The sequence below is a fragment of the Apus apus genome, chromosome 5, assembly GCF_020740795.1.
Source record: "Apus apus isolate bApuApu2 chromosome 5, bApuApu2.pri.cur, whole genome shotgun sequence".
Lineage (NCBI taxonomy): Eukaryota > Metazoa > Chordata > Aves > Apodiformes > Apodidae > Apus > Apus apus.
The window spans coordinates 42,799,856-42,820,986 of NC_067286.1; the positions used below are offsets into that span (position 1 = coordinate 42,799,856).

General features: G+C 42.2%; 1 protein-coding gene across 1 annotated transcript; it reads left to right on the forward strand.

Moving 5' to 3' along the window:
• The first annotated feature begins 1,012 nt into the window (after positions 1 to 1,012).
• LRRC74A (leucine rich repeat containing 74A) lies at positions 1,013 to 20,232 on the forward strand. Its single transcript, XM_051621721.1, has 14 exons — positions 1,013 to 1,064; positions 4,519 to 4,629; positions 5,884 to 6,059; positions 6,698 to 6,805; positions 7,541 to 7,637; positions 8,067 to 8,116; positions 8,902 to 8,983; positions 10,634 to 10,719; positions 11,072 to 11,266; positions 12,886 to 12,981; positions 16,521 to 16,664; positions 18,084 to 18,191; positions 18,804 to 18,889; positions 20,181 to 20,232. The coding sequence occupies exons 1-14, from the start codon at positions 1,013 to 1,015 to the stop codon at positions 20,230 to 20,232; spliced, it is 1,443 nt and encodes a 480-aa protein (XP_051477681.1).
• The last annotated feature ends 899 nt before the right edge of the window (positions 20,233 to 21,131 follow it).

Here is a 21,131-nt window from a genome sequence, read left to right on the forward strand (position 1 = left end):
CATGGTCTCTAATGACTGGACTACTTGAGAGGTTTATGTAGAGCCTAGGGAAATAAAACTGCTAAAAATACTCTCTCCTTGGGGAAACAGATTTTTTTCTTCCTCTCTGTATAGCCCATATTACACTGTGTAGGCTACATAAACTTAAAAATCTGTACAAGAGATTATGTTCACTGAGCATTGCCCATAATGGAGAGATTTCTAAGTGTATGCATTAGTTCTGCTCAAACTTTATCAGAAAGCCTCTTCTGTTATAGTTTTGGTTTTTGCACCTTATGAAAAATCACAAAGTCCTCAATATAAATGATGAAAAATAATAAATACTGAACCAATTTTGGCACCAATAGGAGTTGGTGAGATGAAAGAGTACTTGATTGGAGGCCCTATTAAGTGCTGACATGTTTACAAGCCACACTTTATTACCAAACATACCAGGAATTTGGCAGTAGGGAAGCCTGAATCAGTTCAAGACTAATAAGGTGAGTACATTCCTAACCTTATCTCCGTTAAGGCTATAACTGCTGCAGTCTGGCTTTCTCATGAAATCGTACAAACTGGAATACAAACTCAAAGAAGAGGAGAACTCTTACCAGCAGTCTGGCATGACTCTAATATGTTGAGGGGGGCTTCATATCAAAAAATGCAGCTATTCTCAGTTATCAGGAGCCGATTGGATCCCAGCACGATTTGAGTTTCCAGCACTGAATGTCACCCTTCGGAGCTGGAGGGTGCAGATGAGGTCACAGAAGGGCGTTGGTGGAAGAACAGGGGGCAGGGCAACCACAGGCTCCACAGGACTTTCTCATGACACCTGGCGAGCCCCTGCAAGAGAAAAATGGGATTGTCCTGTTTATAAACAATATACATCCAGAACACAGATCTTACATGTGGCACCGTTCCTCCTGGAGATGTTTTAATCATAGCCAAGCAGCTGTGCTTTTTGTGTGTGTGAGGAACTCACAGGTTCTAGGAGATGGCTGTGAACTCCTCATCTACAGAAGAGAAAAAGGAAATGGATCCTACACTCTCTGGTGGTGACATGAAGGACGAATCTGAGGACGCAGGTGTGGTGTTTAGTTCCTAGCAAACCCACTTCAGAAATAGTCAGAAGTGGCCAAAGGAAAATTTTCAGCAACCAAAAGGGACAGACAATTCCAGCTTCCAGGCAACTCCACCCAGCTGCCCCTAATGCCCACAGGAGATGTCAGAACTCAGCCCCTCAGGAGACCAGATCCTGTTTGAGCCCTCCATTGCCCAGGACAAGCAGGGCATGAGGGGCAGAAGAGTTTTCTGAACCTGCTGCTGTCAGGCTCTGCTTGTGCACAGCAGAGACAGGCTCTGGGTCTGCTTGCAGCATTTTGGTCTGACTTTCTAGCTTAGCACAGCAGTTCCTCTCAAGGTTCAAAGCTTCCTTTGGCCTATCACTTAGGCATTACAAACTAATTTCTTATTTTCCTTCATAATGCAATTACTGTCAGATAAGTAGCTCTGGGATTTTTTTCTGATCCAGAAATAATATTTATTGCCTGTTTGGAATTAGTGCCTTTAAGAAAGCTTTTCTGCAAACAAGGTTTCTGTTCTTGGCATAAACTCTTGAAATTTTAACTCAAGTGGGATCTGACAAAATTAATTACCTGCTATCAAGCCCAAATAATTAAATTAAAACTAGTATTTCTCATGGGTTTTTGACAGCATTAACTTAAAAAATATTATCATTAGGAAATACCTGATCAGTTAATAGTTGTTTACCATTTTCCTTACCTATCTGATTAAATAACTGTGGGTAAAATGCTGGCTGAATTTGACTGACAGTAGCAGCTAGGAGAATGATAATGTTACATTATTTGAGGCAAAATGTCAAAACATCTGGTTGTTTTGCTTTTTTCTTGGTCTAAAATATTTATATTAGGGTGGAGAATTTATTTATTTTTCCCATAAATATTTAACATATTTGTTTACAATTTCTTCAGAAGTCTTTTGATATCCACAGTGGCATGACTTAAAATTGGAGACAAAGATTTGAGACCCTTCACTAGATGACCAAGCTAAGGCACACAGTTTTTTCCAAACCACAGTAAACCTAACTTCTTAATTTTTCAATAAATGACAACATTTAGGATATTAATTCCTAAATACTTTGCTTAAATCCAAAACCTGTGTCCTCACAGATTCCTTCAATACTTAATACTTCCAAGTTAGTATAATCGTGTAGTATGACAAAACATGGAATTATATTTGAGTGTTTGAATTACTAGAATTTTGTTAGCATACTGCAAAATGCTATATTCCATTTTATGAGTTGCCCCAGTTGAACTGTTACACTGATACATTTCTTATGCCAGATGTTCAGAATGCAAGAAGTGAGGAAAACCTTGGTAGCTTCCTTTCCTGGCTGAAATTCTTTAGTATTTATCAATTCAACTTTATGCTGGCAGAGAAGAACTGTTTATTAAAATCTTCATCTGACCTTTATGTCCATCAGCAATGATTCTAAGAGAGACCATTTTATTAGTTTAGCCGCATGAAGTAGGACCTTGTTGCAATGCTAGGAAAAAGATAAGAAACATTTTCTCTGCTCCACAGAGCTATTGAAGTATAAATTGCCTGTGTGATTTATTGAATACTTGTACAACCGAAATGAGGGCACAACATAAAGCAATGTACCCAGAGAACAGGCACTGTTAACCTAGCATAAGTGACAGGTTTTTCAGTTATCCAGATGCATCCCTCACAAAGCTGCACATCCCACTGTGGAGTGAACTCCCTTCCTAGTTCCTGCTTTATGACTGATACAAGCCATGCATGAGGCAGGCTGACCAGAAAGCTGTGTCTGCAGCCCCAACACCTGAGGAAAGGAGATGGTGATAAAGGAGTCCCTATACCCATCAGTTTTTACTGCATTGGTTTTAAGATCAATAATCATGATTAAATGCTTTCCAAATTCCAGCTTGAACGGCAGTATTATAATCTGTATCAGTGCCAACTTCTACAGCTCCACAGGGGCATAGGGACTGCTTCTGAATCTACCTCAGAAGGCTCAGTCCACACACTGCAGGACTAGCTGACGTACTGGGCACATGGCAGCCATGTTATTGGGGGATGATACAGTGTGGATAGGCTTTGTACAGCTAGACAGTCTGTTTCCTGGAGTGGGAAGTTTATTTTTATCAGAATGTACAGCATTCTAGGGCCATTAAGCAAAGAGGATCAGTGGCCCCTGTCATAATGTCCCAAATCTTTAGTTCTACTTGTCTCATGAGTTCTTTACATAAGACTTCGACCTATTTTTACCCTTTCTTTTGTCTTTTGGTACTAAAGTAATGCAAGAAAACCCATCATTTGAACAAATGAAGTCTGGCAGAAGGAAAAGGTCTTAATGAAGGAGCTGCAGCTGCAGGGCTGGTTGAAATGTGGTGATGTGGGTGCCAGCTGGCCAGTCTTTCCCTCCCATAGGTCTGAATGAACAGCCAAACTGCAAGCTTCACGTCACACATCAATGCTAAGTGACTACTAAAGAAGGGTACAAAATTGCAGGTCAATAGCCTGAAGCTCTAAAGGGAAATAAGGAGTAAGGGAAGAAGGTAGTAAAAGGAGTGATAGAAAATGAAAAGGAAGATTCAGAGTAGGAAAAAAATATGTATTATGTAATTAGCCAGAAATTATTTTAGAAAAATTCCTTTCCTTTCCTTTCCTTTCCTTTCCTTTCCTTTCCTTTCCTTTCCTTTCCTTTCCTTTCCTTTCCTTTCCTTTCCTTTCCTGCCCTCTCTTTCCTGCCCTCTCTTTCCCTTCCCTTCTCTTCCCTTTTATTTTATTTTTCTCTCCTGCATTTAGTCCTCTTTAAAAGGATTTTTCCGAATTTTCTTTCTCGCTAACTATAAACTAAATTATGAATTGTAGGCAAGAGCAGCTGTATCACTTCCACTAGGTCTAGTTGCACTCAGTCCCAATATACAATAGCATTCAAACACACTCTCTTTTGTCATGCTTGAAGAGTACTACAAAGTATTCCCAGACTGATTGCAAAGTGAGAGAGCAGTGACCCATCCTGCCCTGCCTGGGGAAACGTGAGTCAGGTCAGGAGAGACAGGAGGAACTGGCATGGGTTTGGCTTGTAGGCTTGTGGGGAAATGGGATAGAGGGGAAATTTGCTTGGTGGGCTCAGAAAAACAAGAAGGGAGAGAAAGGCAGCTCACAAGGAAATGAAGACCTAATGCTGGAGAACTGAGTCCTCCACACATGGGTTGCAAAATTTGGGAAGGGCTCTTTCCAAAAGTTGCCAAGCCATGGCCAGTCTGCAGATCTGCAGCCCCAGAGTAAGCCTGTCTCCACACCAGCACCACATGCATCCAATGCACAGGGAGCGATGGCCCGAAGCAGGGCTAGGGAAGGAGTGCATCCACAGCATGTTGAAGAGGGGTGCAGGCTTCAGGGAGAGCAGTGGGAGGTCTATGCTGTCCAGAGAGCCCCATCTCTGCTGGGCCTGCATTAACAAAATTAATGCATTTGGTTTCATGACAGACCAGAATGAAGATACGTCCAAAACCAGTGAGTCTTCAGAGCCTGTGCCACTGGATGACGCCCCAGCAGAGAAGGCCACACAAGGCTCAGACAGTGACCTGGAGGCTGAAGGTATCTTCTAACCATCTACCCTCACTAGCCTTTCCCTTATAGTCAGAGCTGTACTTACCAACTGGTATGTGTCCAAAATGGAGACCAAGGACACAATGCTGCCAGAGTCCAGACAACCACATGTAATCTGGCAATTGATAAAGGCAGAAAGAGATTAATTTCCCTCTAAGACCTCTCCCTTTGATGTTAAGCATCTTCCCTAACTGCTTTCTATACACCATGCCTATTCCTTTGTTCCTTCTTCTCTCCTCTGTTCTTTAATAACCAACAGTACTAGACCAGCCCACAGCCTGGGCAGCAGGAGCAGCTAGATGAAACCAGGGATGGGACTGAGGCTCTCTTTGTATGTTCCTAATGAAACACTGTGCAGCGATTGTGATCTGCATATCAAAGGTCTGGTGTGATGATGCCAGTCTGACACAACTGTCCCAGACTTTTCTGGTGGCTCTCTTCTTATCTTCTGCCTAGTGAAGTCAGTTCTCTGGCTTAACAAATCTTGCACTCATTTTTGTAACAGCAGGATTTGTCCATAATTTGAGAACTTTTAAACTTGATATAAATGGAAGGAAAATAAAAAATTGTAAGAATGCAAGAACGAGGCTGTTTTGTTAGAGGACTCAGACTGAAGTAGAAAATGGCTTTCATGAGAGGGGAGTTTGTCTTGAGGTCAAACCATTGAATGCATATAACAACTTGGAGAAATATGAGCTCTAAATGTGGGGTTTGATGAAGGAATTCCAAATGACAGGTTTTTGTGGAAATACAGCCACCAGCTGCACTGATACATCTCACTGCAGCTGTGTCAACAACACCGAATGGCCAAAATGAGAATGCTGGGATTCTTTCTGCTGGTTGCAAGCCAAAATGTTCTGAGCTGTCCTAGCTCTGCTGGCAGTATCAGCTGTGTGCTTCAATTAAGATTAAAAAAAATAAAAAAATAAAAAAAATTGAAGTCTTTTTGCCTGATGTCAAGAATTCACAATTACATCAAGAAAGGTTTAGTCACATTGCAGACTGGCGAGAAGCTTCAGCAAGTCACTAGATGCCAAATGGAGAAGCAAGGGGTATACATTAACACTTGGAGGTCTAGGATAAAGGGATGGGGAGAATTAGGGGACGATAACCCTGTAAAAGTAAAACCCTACTGTTGATGCACAGTGCTACTTAATAAAATTAATTAAGTTACTTGATTTATTTTAAAGAGGAGGCAGTACACTGGATGCACCATTCATCAACATATTTTTTTCTCTGTAGATTCTGAGAAGGCCTTTGCAGGTATTACAGGCACAGAGCTGTATTTGGAAGCATGCAGGCTGATGGAGGTGGTGCCTGTCTCACACTTTATTCAGAACTTGGACAAGCCTTATATAAACCTGAACCACCATGGTCTAGGACCCAAAGGTGTCAAAGCTATTGCTATTGCTCTGGTGGTGAGTAGCCTGTAAGAATGCAGCTTCTGTTCTTAAGAATAACAGGCATTATAGGTGTCTCTCAGGCCTGGGAACCATCGCTGAGCACACAGTGCAGGAGAAAAAGTCATGTATCTTCCCCATAGGAGCTCTGAGCATCCCTATTGTTTCTAATGCCCTGCACAGGACAGTTTTGTGTGGCAACTGCTGGCCTTTGCAGGAGTTGCCCTCAGGAGTGAACTGATGGTCTTCAATGGGACACAAGTCCCCAGCACTCCTAATCCCTACAGGGCCAGAGGTAGGGCTGGAGGGATTGGTATCGCCCACTCTGGGGTTTGCATAGGGATGTGCTACACTCACCAATGGACGGGCCCAAGATGCCTGAACTCGAGCTTGGATCTGAACCTGGGTCTGCAGGCTGTCAGAAAGCAATGGGAAGTCCTAGTCACTCAAAATTTCTCCAAAAAAAGCATCTCGTTTGTATGCCAGTTCCCACTGCCATGGCTCTTGTCACATCTCCTGGTCACTGTCCTGCTCAGGTGCTGCAATACTTTCTGAGGTCTGGAGGACACATCCAGTGTCAGCTGAACTGAAGAAACTATCCCCTTCATTACCTTTTCAGCAGCTTTCTGTGTGTCTTTCTTTGTGTGTCTTCCCAGTCCAACACAACCACCACCCATCTAGAGCTGGAAGACAACGGCATTCTGGCAGAAGGAGCCATATGCATAGCAGAGATGCTACAAGAGAATTCCTCCCTTCAAGAACTGGTACCCAAGCTGAAGTAGTTTGTAGCCAAAATCATTGTTCATCAAGTTCAATCATCCAAAAGAAAACCAACTCATTCTATTACAATTTTTACCAAATAACCATTGTACCCATGCAAAAACATTCACATTCTGAAAGTCATGATATTTAATGCTGCTCTACTTTTAAAATATACAAGCTTCTGAAAAGCAGAAGTGTGCACATGATGGCAGTCTAGTCAGTCTGGAACAGTTCCCTTCATTAGCAGATGTGACAATAATTACCATAACAAAGTATTTCTAGTTCATGCTTAGCCAATGGAAAAAATGTTTTGGTGATGAATTTTCATTCTTCAATATGACATGGGAAAGCTTTTTTAAATAGATAAAGGAAATAATGCAAAACTTTCAGATATAAACTGTTAAGAATGTTCCTTCAATTTGAAACTGGGGTATACAAAATGCATTTTGATAGGCTATGAGTTCTGTGTTACACTGGAAGAAAAGATTCTTGGCTAAATGCCTCTTGGGTCACTGAAGACCAATACCCGTGTGAAACTGGTGACTCTAGGGCTTTATTTCTGTTGGGAAAGATACAGGGTTAAACACTCCTGTAACTCAGAGTTTAATTACCGTCTGGCTGACACTTCTTATATTGCTTGTCTTGCATTATTCCCTTGATATCTTGAGCATCAAGAAGACAATAACCTGATTCATTATTTGGACTCATCCTTCTTACCCTCCCTTCTTCCCTTCCAGAACATCTCCAATAACCACCTAGACACAGCAGGAGCTGAAGCCATTGCCAGTTTGCTTTTGGAGAACATGTCCCACGTCCGTGTTCTTAAGCTCTCAGGTGGGCTATATGCACCCAAACAGTGATGGCAGTAGAAGTGAAATAATACATGTTTTGTTCCAGTCTCTCATCCAGAGGATATTACTCAGAGTATGGGCAAAATCAATCTCACAGTTATGTCTCTGACAGGAACCAGAGTAACAGTGGAAATCTACATTTATAGTGATGTGATTAAATAGTTGGCCTGCTCAGCCTCCAGCACCTCAAAAAAACAGTCCCTTACGAGAAACTTAGATAATTGCTGGAGCATCTCCCACCTCTTGCAGTAGTTCTACTCTATGGAGTGAAATGGAATATTGACTAACTTCTTACAGTCAGATATGGGTCTTGATTAACTGGAGGTTCCACCTAAAAGCACAGCTTCCTGCAGACCCCAGCACAGCACCAAGGGAGAGATCAGTGCACTGTTAATATACTTTTCTTCCCCAGGAAACAACTTTGGAGAGGAGGCTGCATCATACTTTGCAGAGGCATTTATGGTGAGTTACCTGAAATTCAAGGTCATTTGCAGCCCTGGCTGTGTAACAGACTCTCCTCATCTTGAAGCTGCTACTCACTTGGCATGATTTCACTTGGCAATGCACAAATGATTTCCTGGCATAATTCTGCTAAGTGCCTCTTGCTTATTTCAGAAATGAGAGGGGCTGGGAGGACACTGAGCAGGATGGACTGTGTTAAAATTTTCTCAGGACAGCTGTGTGAGTCTGGCTGAGAAAAAAACCTTCAAGAACTGTGTAACAGAACAACAGAATGACACCTGGGTGACAAAAAAGTTCCAAGAAGCATAAGTAACACAACTTCATATCATCTTGCAATTCCTCAGTAAAAATAAGACACTTGACTTCTCTGCTTAGTTCGTGTCTCAAAGCTTCTACATCATTCAGTACCAGCAGAAGCTACCCTGAAGCAAGGCCTTGACCTGATACCAGAGAGTGCTCTTGGTCAAAGCACAATGGTGGGAGTGAAACAGGGGCATGAACAGAACTGCAGGATGTGTTGCAGGCCAGACATGAGCTGTGTGAGGGAAATTTGCACAATACAAAATCCTACTGCTTGTGCTGTTTTGGGAAGATAGTCACTGTGATGTTATATGCCTGACAAAGCTTTGTTTTGAGACACACAGTGCCACAATGTCCATGCTGATGATGTCCCATGAAAATCTCAGTGTGTCTGACATCCCTGTTTCATCCTCCTGCCTTGGCATGGCATCTGATTGCAGCTGGCTAGAAGATCATATTGTCTCTGCACATTTGTCTCTCTGCAGGGCAATTACCGAGTGAAGGAGCTGGACCTCAGCCACAATGAGTTCTCTGAGAAGGGAGGACAGCTCCTGGGACAGATGCTTGGTAACTTAATTTATTACTCCTGCAAAGCCAGGAGTACAGGCACTGGGGAACTTGATGGTGTCAGCACAATGAACATGCATTTTCTTCTCTAGCAAAAATGTCCCATGACCTGATGGTAGTACAAAAGACAGAGTGCTCAAATTTACAGATCACTCCTACTGCCACGGGTGACTCCAGCAACTATTACCAATGTCTCAGAACACAAATGCAGGATGAGAAATCAAGGAAACAGAGCAGTCTGTGTCAAAGAGGAGGGAGAGAAGTGCCTCAAGGAGTATAAACCAGAAAACTGCATTGTGCTAAAATCTAATAGGATCAGAACTATTGTTTGTTTTAAGCTTTTGATTACCAATTTCAGGAGTGATTTTAATTTCTTCTTAAGTAGCCCAGATCCTACTGGTTTTAGCCATTGCACAGCAAGCAACAAGGAGAACAGATTAGTAAGAAATAAAATTAAGCTGCCTAATTCATCTGTTGATTTAAAGTGAGAGTGCTAGTAGCCCTGGAGAGGGAAAACAAACAAAACAGTTACAGTCTTTCAGTAATCTCCCAGGTACTATTAGTGCACTGGGAAAGACCTGCATGAATTTCTGACAGCTCTTCCTCCCTCAGTATGTCCAACACGCCTGGCACCGTAATGGCCTAAGCACGTGCTATCAGCATCCAGCATTCCTTGAGCATTTCAGTAAAACAATGCCTTCAGTTTAATTGATTATTTCCTTCTCCTGGTTCAGTATTCGCACTGATATTTATCTCTTTCTAATTGCAGTCCATGTCTTTAAAAGATGGATCAATTAAAACTGCAGTGAGGACAAGGCAGTGTGCCCCTGCCTTGGACAAGCCTGCAGGCAATGTGAAGATCAGTACTAAAACCTGTGAGCTTCTTAGCCCAAAAAAATGCCTCTCCACAATTAAAAGTCTTACAGCTCTTCTCTCCTTGCAGCTCACTTGAGGCAGGAGAAGCAGAGATTAGTGCAGAATCAGTTACTTTTCTGTTTTGTTTTTTGGTGTGTTTTTTTTTTCTTAAAAGAATGTTTTTAAGTCAGCTAAACTCACCATCTGCCTCCATCCAACCTCCCATCCATGGAAAATCTGGATGAGACATTCTCTCTGAGAATGAGAAGTGAGTGTTGGCAGCAAGTCCTACCCCTCACAGTGTCACAGTAGACACACATGAATTCACACGTCCCCTGCTCTGAGTAGAACTTACACTGTGAGGTGTGCTATGCATGTGAATTGGCACTGGCACATGTACAGCTGGGCACAGCTACCATATGAAGCTGAATTCCTCTTTTCTGCTAAGCAAGCATACACAGAGTGTCTTGATATTTTAGATGCAGCAAGGAGAATCCAGCCATTTTTCAGTGAGTGTCTAGTAATGTAAGAAATCCTCCCTTTCTCTACCTTCCTCCTTCATAACATATTCTTTGATTATGCCAGAAAAAGAAACTGTGTTCCCTTTCTGCTTATGATCAACAGCCCATTCTCTGTTCTTTGGATACAGCAAAGACTCTATAAATACAAAATTCTACTGCAATTGATGAAAGCTGTTGCTGAACCCCCAGCAAACTTTCTCTTAGTCCCTAAGTGGGTCAGCAGCCATGTCCAGACCACTCTTCATGAGCTAACATCTCAGTTTCTCTCTCCTAGCCAGCAACACAACACTGGAGATTCTGGACCTCAGCTGGAACCACCTGAGGAGGAAGGGGACAGAAGCATTGGGCAAAGGTCTTAGGGTAAGAATGTCCCTGTTTTATGATACCCTTCATAGAGATTATTACCAGGAGCTGGCTGAAATACTGATTGGGAACTTACATCTCTGAGGTCTGAGCAGGATTCAGTAGCTTTATCAGGGCTCATCCTACTGACAGTAGCAGTCAGTGCCAGGAGAAAGGCTGAAGCAATAAGTAGGTCTGGTGACTTATGTAGGTGAAGAGACCCTGATGAAATTGTTATTGGAGAGTTTGGATTCATTGGGACTGCCTGAGTGGGACTTCAGGGATGCTCCTGTTTCAGCCAGACAAGAAAGAGTAGAGTGGTACAGAAGATGGGCATGCAGTTGCTAAGATCTCTCTCCTCTCCCTGGAGGGCAATGATGCACTGAAAAGACTCAACCTTTCTTGGAATGCCATTGGCAACGAAGGAGCACTGGCCCTAGGAGAAGCTCTCAGAGTCAATGACGTGCTGGTTCACCTGGACATCAGCAACAACCAGATCAATGACGAGGGAGCCAAGAAGCTCTGCAAGGGCCTTGAAGTCAATGGAAAACTCAAAACCCTGAAGGTAAAATAAAGCCCAGGCAGGGCTAGAGGAATAAACAGAGGGAGTAGAAAGATCTGAGTTAGGAGGGACAGAGGACAGAGATGAGCTGTCTGAGCTAGAACTGGAGGAAATTAGTATTGGTCTGGGTTGAAACTGAGTAGAGCAGAAGGAAAGTCAATCTTGTGAATTTCTTCCAGGGCAACTAAATTGCACTGTTCCCTCAAAAAAATCCCCCAGGGACTGACCTGGCAGAGCACCATACCCATTATCAGCTGAAGCAGTTGATTTCTGTCATGTCTAGTCTCAGTCAAGTGAGAACCTAGGCATTCAAAAGGTCTAGCAGAGAGCCTAGACATTCAACAGGCCTGCATATATACATAAAATGTAGTTGTGAAGGTACTTATGTACATGTAATATGCATTTCACCCTAAGGCAAAGGTTCATACTGAAGTTTGCAGGTGGGCAAGAGTGCACCTTTCTCAGTGTATTAATCATTCACTAAAAATGTACTCAAACACAAGGTACACTCTTATTGTCATGTCTCCTAACTAAAGGAGAGGAGTATTACCAATTCCTGGAAAAAGAAAGTCAAAATTGCCTTCTAGGAAGCAAGGGATCAATAATCCTGGAAAGGGCAAAACTGAATGAACAACCAAGTTGACTTCAGAGATTAGGGCTGAGAGCTAACATGTCTTCTTAATCCCACATCGATCTCCAGGGATTCAGCTCAGAAAAGTGAATTTGCTTATGAGCTGTGTTCTCATCTAGATCTAACATCACCATCCTGAAAGCCTGCAAATGGCAGTATGGTGGTTGAGGGGCCTGTTTAAAGCTGTTCATGTAGGCCTGTATTTGGACACCCTTGTCCTTGTAAATCACACCAGTCTTTGAGACTGCTGTTTAGATTATGTAAATAAGTATGTCTGTTTGCATGGCTCTTAACCTGGCTTGAGGCAAGGTCACTAGTTCACACCAAGGCATTCCTCTCTCTGTGTAGCTGCAAAGATTGTCTTTGGAGCTATTAACACAAAGAACTTAAAGGAGGACATGGCTTCTGCTGGCCAAGAAATTTTTATTTCAGATGGTGGGAGTGAGCACAAAGACCAAGGTGGGGGAGAGGTGAGGTTCACACCCTTAAAAGATGCCCGTGGCAATGCCAAACCAAGAACACCAGACAGCGAGGCCCTGTAGACTAGAGGCAGCCAATCAGCCTGAGCTCTGAGCTGCTGCACTGCCAAGAGGAGCCCAGGGTATGGGAAATGTCCTGAGGGGCATATCCCCTTCCAGAGAACCCCTCCTAGCAAGCACACATTAAAACGCAGCCCATTGCCTCAGCCTCTCCCCATCACATGATTGAACATATCCACACCACATACTTACATGATGGAAGAGACTTGATATGTGGAATTTCACACAAGAACAGAGAGAAGCTGAGAAGGCAACACCACTGGGAAGTTGTATTGCAGAGTTTTGTGGAGCAGAGACGAGATGGTGAGATAACAGACAAACCCATCAAAACGAACCACAGTTATTCTACAGCCCTGCTGAAAAGAAAAAGTCATCCTTGAGTTTACAGCATGCCTTCTGCCAGGCATGAGAACCTCATTCTCACTGTGTCTGAATCTATGTCTCTTCTACAGATGACCAGCAATCCACTGACCATGGAAGGTGCCACTGCACTAGTCATGTCTCTCAGAAAGAACACAAATTCTGTGATGGAGGAGATTGACATCTCAGTAAGAGTTTATGTGCTGGAAAACCTCCAGGATACTCCATATTTTTTAAGAACCGGGTGGATCACAGAGCTGCCCCTTTCCAAAACTGTTTTGAGACTTGCTGTTTTCTTCAGTTATGCATAGACATTAATAGAAAGTGGCTGCTATCTGACAGACCTTCTAGAGCCATATGGAAATTATAGATCTTTGGTCTAGCTCTGGAGAGAGATGCCTGTAGTATCACATTTCACTCCCTTCCATTTTACAATAGCAGAACAATAACACAGAGTTAATTCCCACTGGAGAATGAATTCTCTTCATCCTCTGAGCTGTCTCCCTCCAGGGCAGCCTAAGATGCTAGATACTCTGAAGTGCTTTGATACCCTGTTTGTATGTATGAGGAGTAGAAGATGGGTGCTTCAAGGCATTGAAGGCAAAGCAATTTTATAAAAAAATAATAATAAAAAATAAAAATAATTTTAAAAAAACAACCCACACAAAAAAAAAATGCAAAAGCTGGTGTGGAAGGGAAAAAAAATCAGAGGCTGAGTCTTAGAATGGTATTCCATAGCAAGTTGGAAGCACAACACATATTTTTGTAACCTTATGTGCTGCTTCTAAAATAGGAGACCCAGAAATGCTTCTGAGCTCTTGAGTGAGGCCAGGGGTTGCATTGCAAACCAACTCTGGGAAGAGACCTGAGCACACACCAGTCCGCTCCTAGTTCTCCCATCCGTGCATTGGTGCTTCATGGGAACAGTTGCCAAGGGCCTCAGGCCCCTCCACCCACCTTTGGGAACACTGTGATTAAAGGAAAGAGCATTTTCACAAAGATTAGGTTTGTGACTTGAAATATAAATAGTGTGTTCACATTTGAAACTAGGTAAAAAAAAAAAAATCATGGGCAGTTTTGGAGACTCATAATGGGTTGTATGTAAGTTACCTCTACATGTGTATCTTTGTCCTGTGGTTACAGTGCTAAAGAAAGAAACTAAACCAAAGCAGAATAAATAATATTAATCTATGGTCTTTCTTGAGAGCTTCAAGGGCTTTCAACAGAGATCGTCTGAAGAACAGGCGTTCCTCTAGGGCAGACAATTTTTCCTGCGTAAATTAAGATCAAAGAGAATTATTTGCCAAGTCTTCAAGGAGTCAGGCCTCACTCTGCAAAGGAAAACTAAAACAGGCTGTGTGGGAGTAAAGGGCTTCATTACAGTATGCATGGTTCTGCTAGTTTTATTTCTGAAAACCTAAAGAATTCATAAACTTGGAAAGACCAATATACTTTAGCTAAATTTTAAGAAATTACATTATTGAAATGCATTTATTTAAAAGGAGGCACTTGAGTAATTTTGAGGCAAGGAGTTAATTAACATGAAGAATCTTCAACCTAAATCTCACTATGAATTCCAGGTTTTTAGGGTTAACAGATGCTCTTTTCACTTCACCCTTCTAAAAGTCTAAATTAACTGACATTTCACAAGATAAATGGTAAATGGCATAAATTTACAATGACATTTCAGTATCCCAATCAAATGCTTATAGCAAACATCTAATCTATCTGACAGACTTCATCCCACCTGTGATGTAGGGAGTCTTGCATTTCAATTCAGAATATTTGCAAATAGACATCTCCAAAGATCTTACGCTGTCTTAAACCTTTAAGAAATTAGTAAAGGTTTTAATCTTTTGTAGGGCACTTAGGGAAGACATAAACAAAAGCCTCTTCTGACCCTTTTCCCAGTGATAAATGCTTATGTTGACTTTTAAAGAATGAACAATTAGTTTGTCTGTAAGAGGAATTTCAAATAAGGATCACGTGTAGGTCTGATAGCACTAACAAAGACAAAGCAATAGAAAGGCACCATTTTACCAAGCTTGTTGCTTCTGACAGCATGTCTAAGCATGACTCTTCCCCACATTCTTGTCATAATCTACTCTTCATAGGGTTTCAACTTGCAGATACTATCGAACATTTTATGGAAGTCATGAATCAAAATAGTCAGCATGTGCCCATCTTCACCATCACAGGACAAAAGAAAATACTGTCCCTTTTCAGCTGTCTGTGTGTTGTTTTCCTGGACTGTGAACTGCCTGTGTCAAACATGCAGAAAGGCGCCAGCTGGCTCACTCCAGGTGCCGCCCGACCCCAGCATGGTTTGTTAGGCCAGACACAGGGCTTTGGCTGTGCTGCTTCTGAGGCTGTACTGGTGGTCCATTGACTTTCCCATGGGGTCAGGCCCAGGCTGGTAAGACCTGGAGAGAGCTGGCAGCCAGCAGAGCCAGCTCGAGCTCTCCTATGCTGTGCTCCCAGGATTAGGACACTCTGGTAGTGTGCAGGGATGGCTGAATAGCTTCTTCAGAGTCACTCTGCATCCACAAAACTATTGGTGCCGAATGCAAGCTAGTAAACCCAGTCAGGCCCAGACTCATTCAAGACTTGTCTTCAAGAAGTAACATTTAAGAGCTCCCTGCATAGTAGATCATGAGCTTCTAGATGGATCTTAAGAGCAGTGGGTCTTAAGCTTCTAAAAAGAAGCTATAAGAATGCATTGGGAGACTTTGTATATAAACTTCTGGGGGAAAAGACAGTGCTTCATGCCATGGGAACCCATCACAATGATAGAAAACAGAAGTTTGTGTGGATTTCCTGAACTGCCTTGAAATTCCCAACAATTAAATATATAACTAAGGTAATACATGGACAATTTCCCTGTCATCATGGGTATGAACAAAATCATAATCATGTTTTTAAGAGATCAGTCAAGGCAAAGACAAATTTATCATAACTTAAATTTAGAAGAATAAATTACAGTGACATCAATAATATTTTCATTGATAGTTTATTTTCTAATATCCCAAATCAGGACACTGTGCTGCTGCCCATTCTGTAAGTGCTAAAACAGGAAACTCACGGTGTGAGCTCTGAAATGCTGAATTGTCACTACTCTGAAACTCTTAGGAAAAAACAAACATCAAGTCTTGTACTGCTGAGTGGAGCTTCCTATTAGGATTGCACAAAGAAACAGAGCTTTACCAATAGTTCTTTTCGCCTGGAGACACTCAGACTCTTCCCAGATAGGTGCATCTTTCTTGTGTGGGCTATAAAGATACATTGCTGGATATACCAATCCTTTAGGCCTTTTTTTCATTTTTTGCAGAACTCCATGGCACATTTTAGCCATTAACTGTTCAACTTGCAGTCTGCATCTTAACCAAATGGAGAGGAAACCCATGCAGAATTATCTCAGGGAGGAAACTTTGAATCATTTAAGAGGTCTTTGGTGTAGACATTTACTGGATGAACATCAACCTTAAGCTAATTTCTACATAAACCAGTAGACCCTTTTCTGTCTCAGATATGGCAAAAGAGAAAGAAGATTACTTACTTAGGATCAGGCCTTCATGGGATTGCTGGAAGTGAAGAGTAGAGATAGAAGGCACCACTCTTAGGAGAGAATGGTTAATGTTGGCTTTAGATGGGTCTGTGAAAACCAACAAATCTATGTTGTTCTTTGTGTTTCCACACTGATTGCAGTCTCCTTCCTCCTATGTACCAGAATGTGTTGGTGAATGAAACTTTCATCAAATTGCTGGATTTGGTGTATCAAATGCATCCGGAACTAGATGTCATCTATGGTGAGGTTGAAGGCTGTATCTGCAAGTTCCCCAAGCAGCATACAAATGCCATGAAAGTGATTCAGGTGAGCTACTGAATTTGGGTCCATAGCTCCCCTGTACACAGTAGAAATGCAGGAAGCACTTGGAGGAATGGAGGTTGGAAGGACAGGCTTTCTTCCAAATGGGAACTTCAGCCAAGTTCCTTCAGAAAAGTGTATTCACAAAGACGTTCACATATCTCAGCCCACGCAAACTGACTAAGCAAATCCTTTGATCTTCAGGAGAAACTATTGCCTTGGGATATAAGAGCACTGGGGGAAAAATAAAATAAACTGACTGTTTCCAGGTCTGATCCAAATGAGTGACCATCCTCATCACAAGCCCACCACAACAGCTGACTTTCATTGAACCCTTCACTGACAGTTGTGCTTTAGCAGGAAAATTAACGTTTCTTAAAAGTAGGATATGGTGTTACAAGCAAATACTGTCCTAAATAGAAATTACTTAGCTTTTCAAGGTCTGTAATTTCTAAGAATAGCAGCAGATGGTGCTGTCCTCCGTGCTGGAAGGCAATGCAAGCACTTGAGCATTGCTGAGGTAAGTAACGCTTTGCATCACCAACTTCACTGTTTCTTAGCAGATTTTTAGCTAAGTTGGTGAGACTTTGCTGTAGATATGGATTCAGATTAACTTAATCATTGTCGTGGTAGGATGAGGGGGAACAGTTTCAAACTGAAAGAAGGTAGATCTAGATTAGATATTAGAAAGAACTTGTTTACTGTGAGAGTGGTGAGATACTGGAAGACGTTGCTCAGAGGAGTTGTGGATGCCCTCTCCTTGGAACTGTTTGAGGCCAGGTTGGATGGGGCTTTGAGCAACCTGGTCTAGAGGAAGGTGTCCCTGCCCATGCAAGGGAGTTGGAACTACATGAACTTCCAAGTCCCTTCCAACCCAAATCATTCTATTCTATTCAATTTGATTTGATTCGATTGTATTTTTCTAAGCAAAAGTTTGGGCTTTTAGTTCACATCAAACAGTGCTGCTGTGCTTCTACAGCAGTGAATTGCTTTGCAATTTTTAACAGCAGATATGGTACTCAAATGTGTCCTCATTCAAACAAACCAGGATTCAGAGAAGAACAACTGAAGTGATCAGAGACCTGGGGAGAGGACTGTCTCTGGTTTAGACATCCTAGCCAAGCAGTGGCTGCTGGGATGAGGACCAAATAACCATATGCAATTATGAGGAGAAACAGGCTTATTACTGGTTCTCGTTTCAAGGTAGAGAGAAAAGGAAGTATAACTGAGAAGAATCGGATTAACCTGAACAAAAGGATGTTGTTCTGACAATACGGTGGCTGCACAAGGAGTTATGGACTCACATATCTCAGTGATAGGCTGAGTAAAGGGAGGGTGATAGGTGGAAGAATAAGGGGAGACCTGGAAGCAGGTATCAGTGGCTGTTTCATGATTGTGCCCATGTTTTCTCTCTGTTTCTTTTAGAACTATTTGAAAGACCACAACCTACAACTCTGGGACTTTTTTAGGAATATTGACAAGGATGGAAACATGAAGATCCCTGTGGCAGCCTTCCGGAGAGCCTTGTTGCAGGTGTGCCTTAGAAAACCCAGCCAGGATGCTCTTCTGCCAGCGTACTGCTCTGGGGAAGCTGCTCTGCTGCAGCACAGCCATCGTTCAACCTTGCTGGTGGCATTGTTTGGACTAAAACGCTAAAAATCACCTATTGCAAAAGGTGAACCCTGAACAAAAATTGAGACCAAACAGAAATCCTGTGCCATCCAATAAATACTGCAGGTGGCATGAGTAATAATGGATCAACTTCAGAATATCATGAGAACCTTGTAAAATCATAGTCACAAGATGCTACCTATAGGGTAAACAGGATCTTGATAGTTATGAGTTATTGCTATGGGAAAGTGAGAAAGAGGCATTCAATCCCTTCCCTCTGCACACTGAGTGGACAGGTCTCTTTCTGCCAAAACCACCATGGTGCCTGGGATCAGCAGCAATGGTCAGCCAGCCATTATGCTATTTTACAAGAAAATGCATAAAAATGTGGTTTTAATCCTAAAAGACTGAAAGTGCCTCCCCAGCACCACCCTGTGGATTTTTTACTTCCCGTCTTCCATGTACCAGGCCATCTGCTCACCTACTAAAAGATGATGGGTCCCACGTTTGTTAATAGTTATCTTACCCTCTTAGCAATCAAGCATCCCACTGGATCGAGACCAAATTGGGGAACTAGTGCGGAAGTTGGACCGGAATCGGACAGGGGTTGTGGACTACAGGTGAGTGACTCCACTTACTGTCCTGGCTTGTCTTTTTTTTTTTTTTTAATTTGGCTCAACACCAAATAAACATGCCCTTATTCACTTTAGAAGGTGAGGGGACATATGTTTTTGGCCAATCCATTACTTACCCAAGTAAAAAGTAGACAAAATAACACCTTGCATGCATAGAAGCCCTGTTGAGTCAAACAAGAAATCAGTCTGTTTCTTTCTGTTTCATAAATTTGCTGTGAGAATGCAAGGATCTCAGAGCTGAAAGGCATTTTCATTCATGCTCACAAGTCACAAATGAGAAGTGTCAGCTAAACACTATCATCCCCCTGAAGCGAGGCTAAGATTTGCAAAGGCAGTATACCTGTGCCTTCAGACCTTTTCTTCCATCCTCAGGGACTCTCAGGTTTTTTTCCTTCTCTCTGATCCTTCTTCTTAGGAGACCTAGTTTTCCCTGGAAACCCACCTTCAAACTACATAACTTTTCATTCTCTTGAAAGTGCCTCTTCCTTAGTGCCTCTAGCAATCATGTCTGAGTTCTGAGAGCCTGAGCAGTCAGCAGCAAGCTCCTTGGACGTTGTCAGTTGCTGCAGGCTGAACTGCTTGTCATTGGACCCAAAATTCCCCCTAGATTTCCCATCAGTTCTGACATGTGACTCATCAGCTGAAAGCCTTATTAATCATGGCCAAATATTCCTATCCCTCAGCACTTATTGATGGCTTTAAATATATGCTGCTGCCTAGTTTTAAGGCTAGAAGCAATGGGTCCATTTTGCAAATCTCTTCACCTTTTAGCTTCCTAATGTTTTCAAAGAGAAGTGAATTACTTTGTTAGATCTGGTCTTTTTTCCTTCACACACATCAGTGCCATACTAAAACCTCCATGGTTTTAGTATTTGGCCTGGTTAATCTTGTATCAGAGGTTACACAGGGTTCCCAAGTACTTTAGGCACAAATTAGAGACCGTGGATAAGTAGTAAGCAAATTAGGAACCATTAAAACCCCATGGTCAGCAAAGACTTCATTTGGTGCCATTAATGCTGCTGAGTTGATATGTGGGGGAAAATAAATACTAATATCTACTCCTTATCTAGCTGCTTTATGCATTTTAGAACTGTAGCATGTGTGTTAGTGGTAATATTCACCCTGTAGACAACTCAGATAAGTTGTGACCTTTGCTGTCTTTACTGTTCCAACCTCAGGCTGTTTCTTCAAGGTCCTCTCAGCAGCTTTAAGATACCTGACAGGGAAGGTTCACTTTACTAAATTAATACTAGCTCACCACTTTCTTTTCAATCAGTCACTTAGAAGAGCAGAAGCCAGAACAGAATCCTGGGGAAGGGGAAAACTGAGAAGGAAAATAAGAAAGTGCCATAAAAATGAAGCAAGGAAGCAGATCAGACAATGAAAGATCGTAGAAGAAATCCTGGAAGAAAGCTCAGAGTGGCCCTGGGCATGGGTAGGCCAAACACTGGGGGAGCTCTGATAGTCTAAGACACTGAATGTAGAAATAAAGTTGATGTTCCACTACACAGCAGGTCCCTATACAGTCTGGTGCTTTTGGTTAAGGGCAGAAGAGATTGGTCCTTTGGAGCTGGTTACCAAATCTGTCCCACTCTGCATGCTAATGATGCTGAACATCAAAACAAAAAGGGAGAATGGGGAAACCAAGAGAACTCATATTTTTACTGCTCCTTTTTGAGGGAGAGCAGATGGAGAAAGAAAGACTGAAGGAAGTGCAGTGCAGACAACCCATATGACACTTAGCGGTTCTGACAAAGGAACCTTTGCAAGAGGAGAATTAAATTCATAAGACACTGCAGCTAATGTTGCTCTAAAAGTTATGGGTAATAAAAATGGTATGAAATATCTCGGGGAAAAAATATGCTAGAAGGAGGTAAACTGTAACATTTTAAATAGCTCAACCTGCTCAGTGGTCATCCTCAATGCATGACTGACTGCCAGGCTTTACCTCCTTTCCCCACCAGGTCTGTGCTTTCTGATGTCTGTGACTCTTCTAGAATTTGCTTGCAATTGCAGCTGGTTTGCAATCGCATTCTTCACATACAGAATGCGTGGGGCTTTGAGATGAAGAATCAGAGCAGCAGAAAGCATTTGTGGTGTTTTGTAGTTTGCACTTGCAGCACCAATAACAACGTGGGGTTTTCTGTTCCTTTCCTAGTAATTTCTAAAATGAAATTAGCTTTTCTTGACTGTTCCTAAGCACTGAGTTATGTTTTCATAGAAGCTC

Bases quoted from the DNA above. Each gene is read 5' to 3' on its own strand.
- LRRC74A (XM_051621721.1), top strand. From the start codon at position 1,013: ATGGATCCTACACTCTCTGGTGGTGACATGAAGGACGAATCTGAGGAC. The intron at 7,638-8,066 runs GTGGGCTATATG...TTTCTTCCCCAG, and splicing joins CCGTGTTCTTAAGCTCTCAG to GAAACAACTTTGGAGAGGAG. The intron at 11,267-12,885 runs GTAAAATAAAGC...TCTCTTCTACAG, and splicing joins GAAAACTCAAAACCCTGAAG to ATGACCAGCAATCCACTGAC.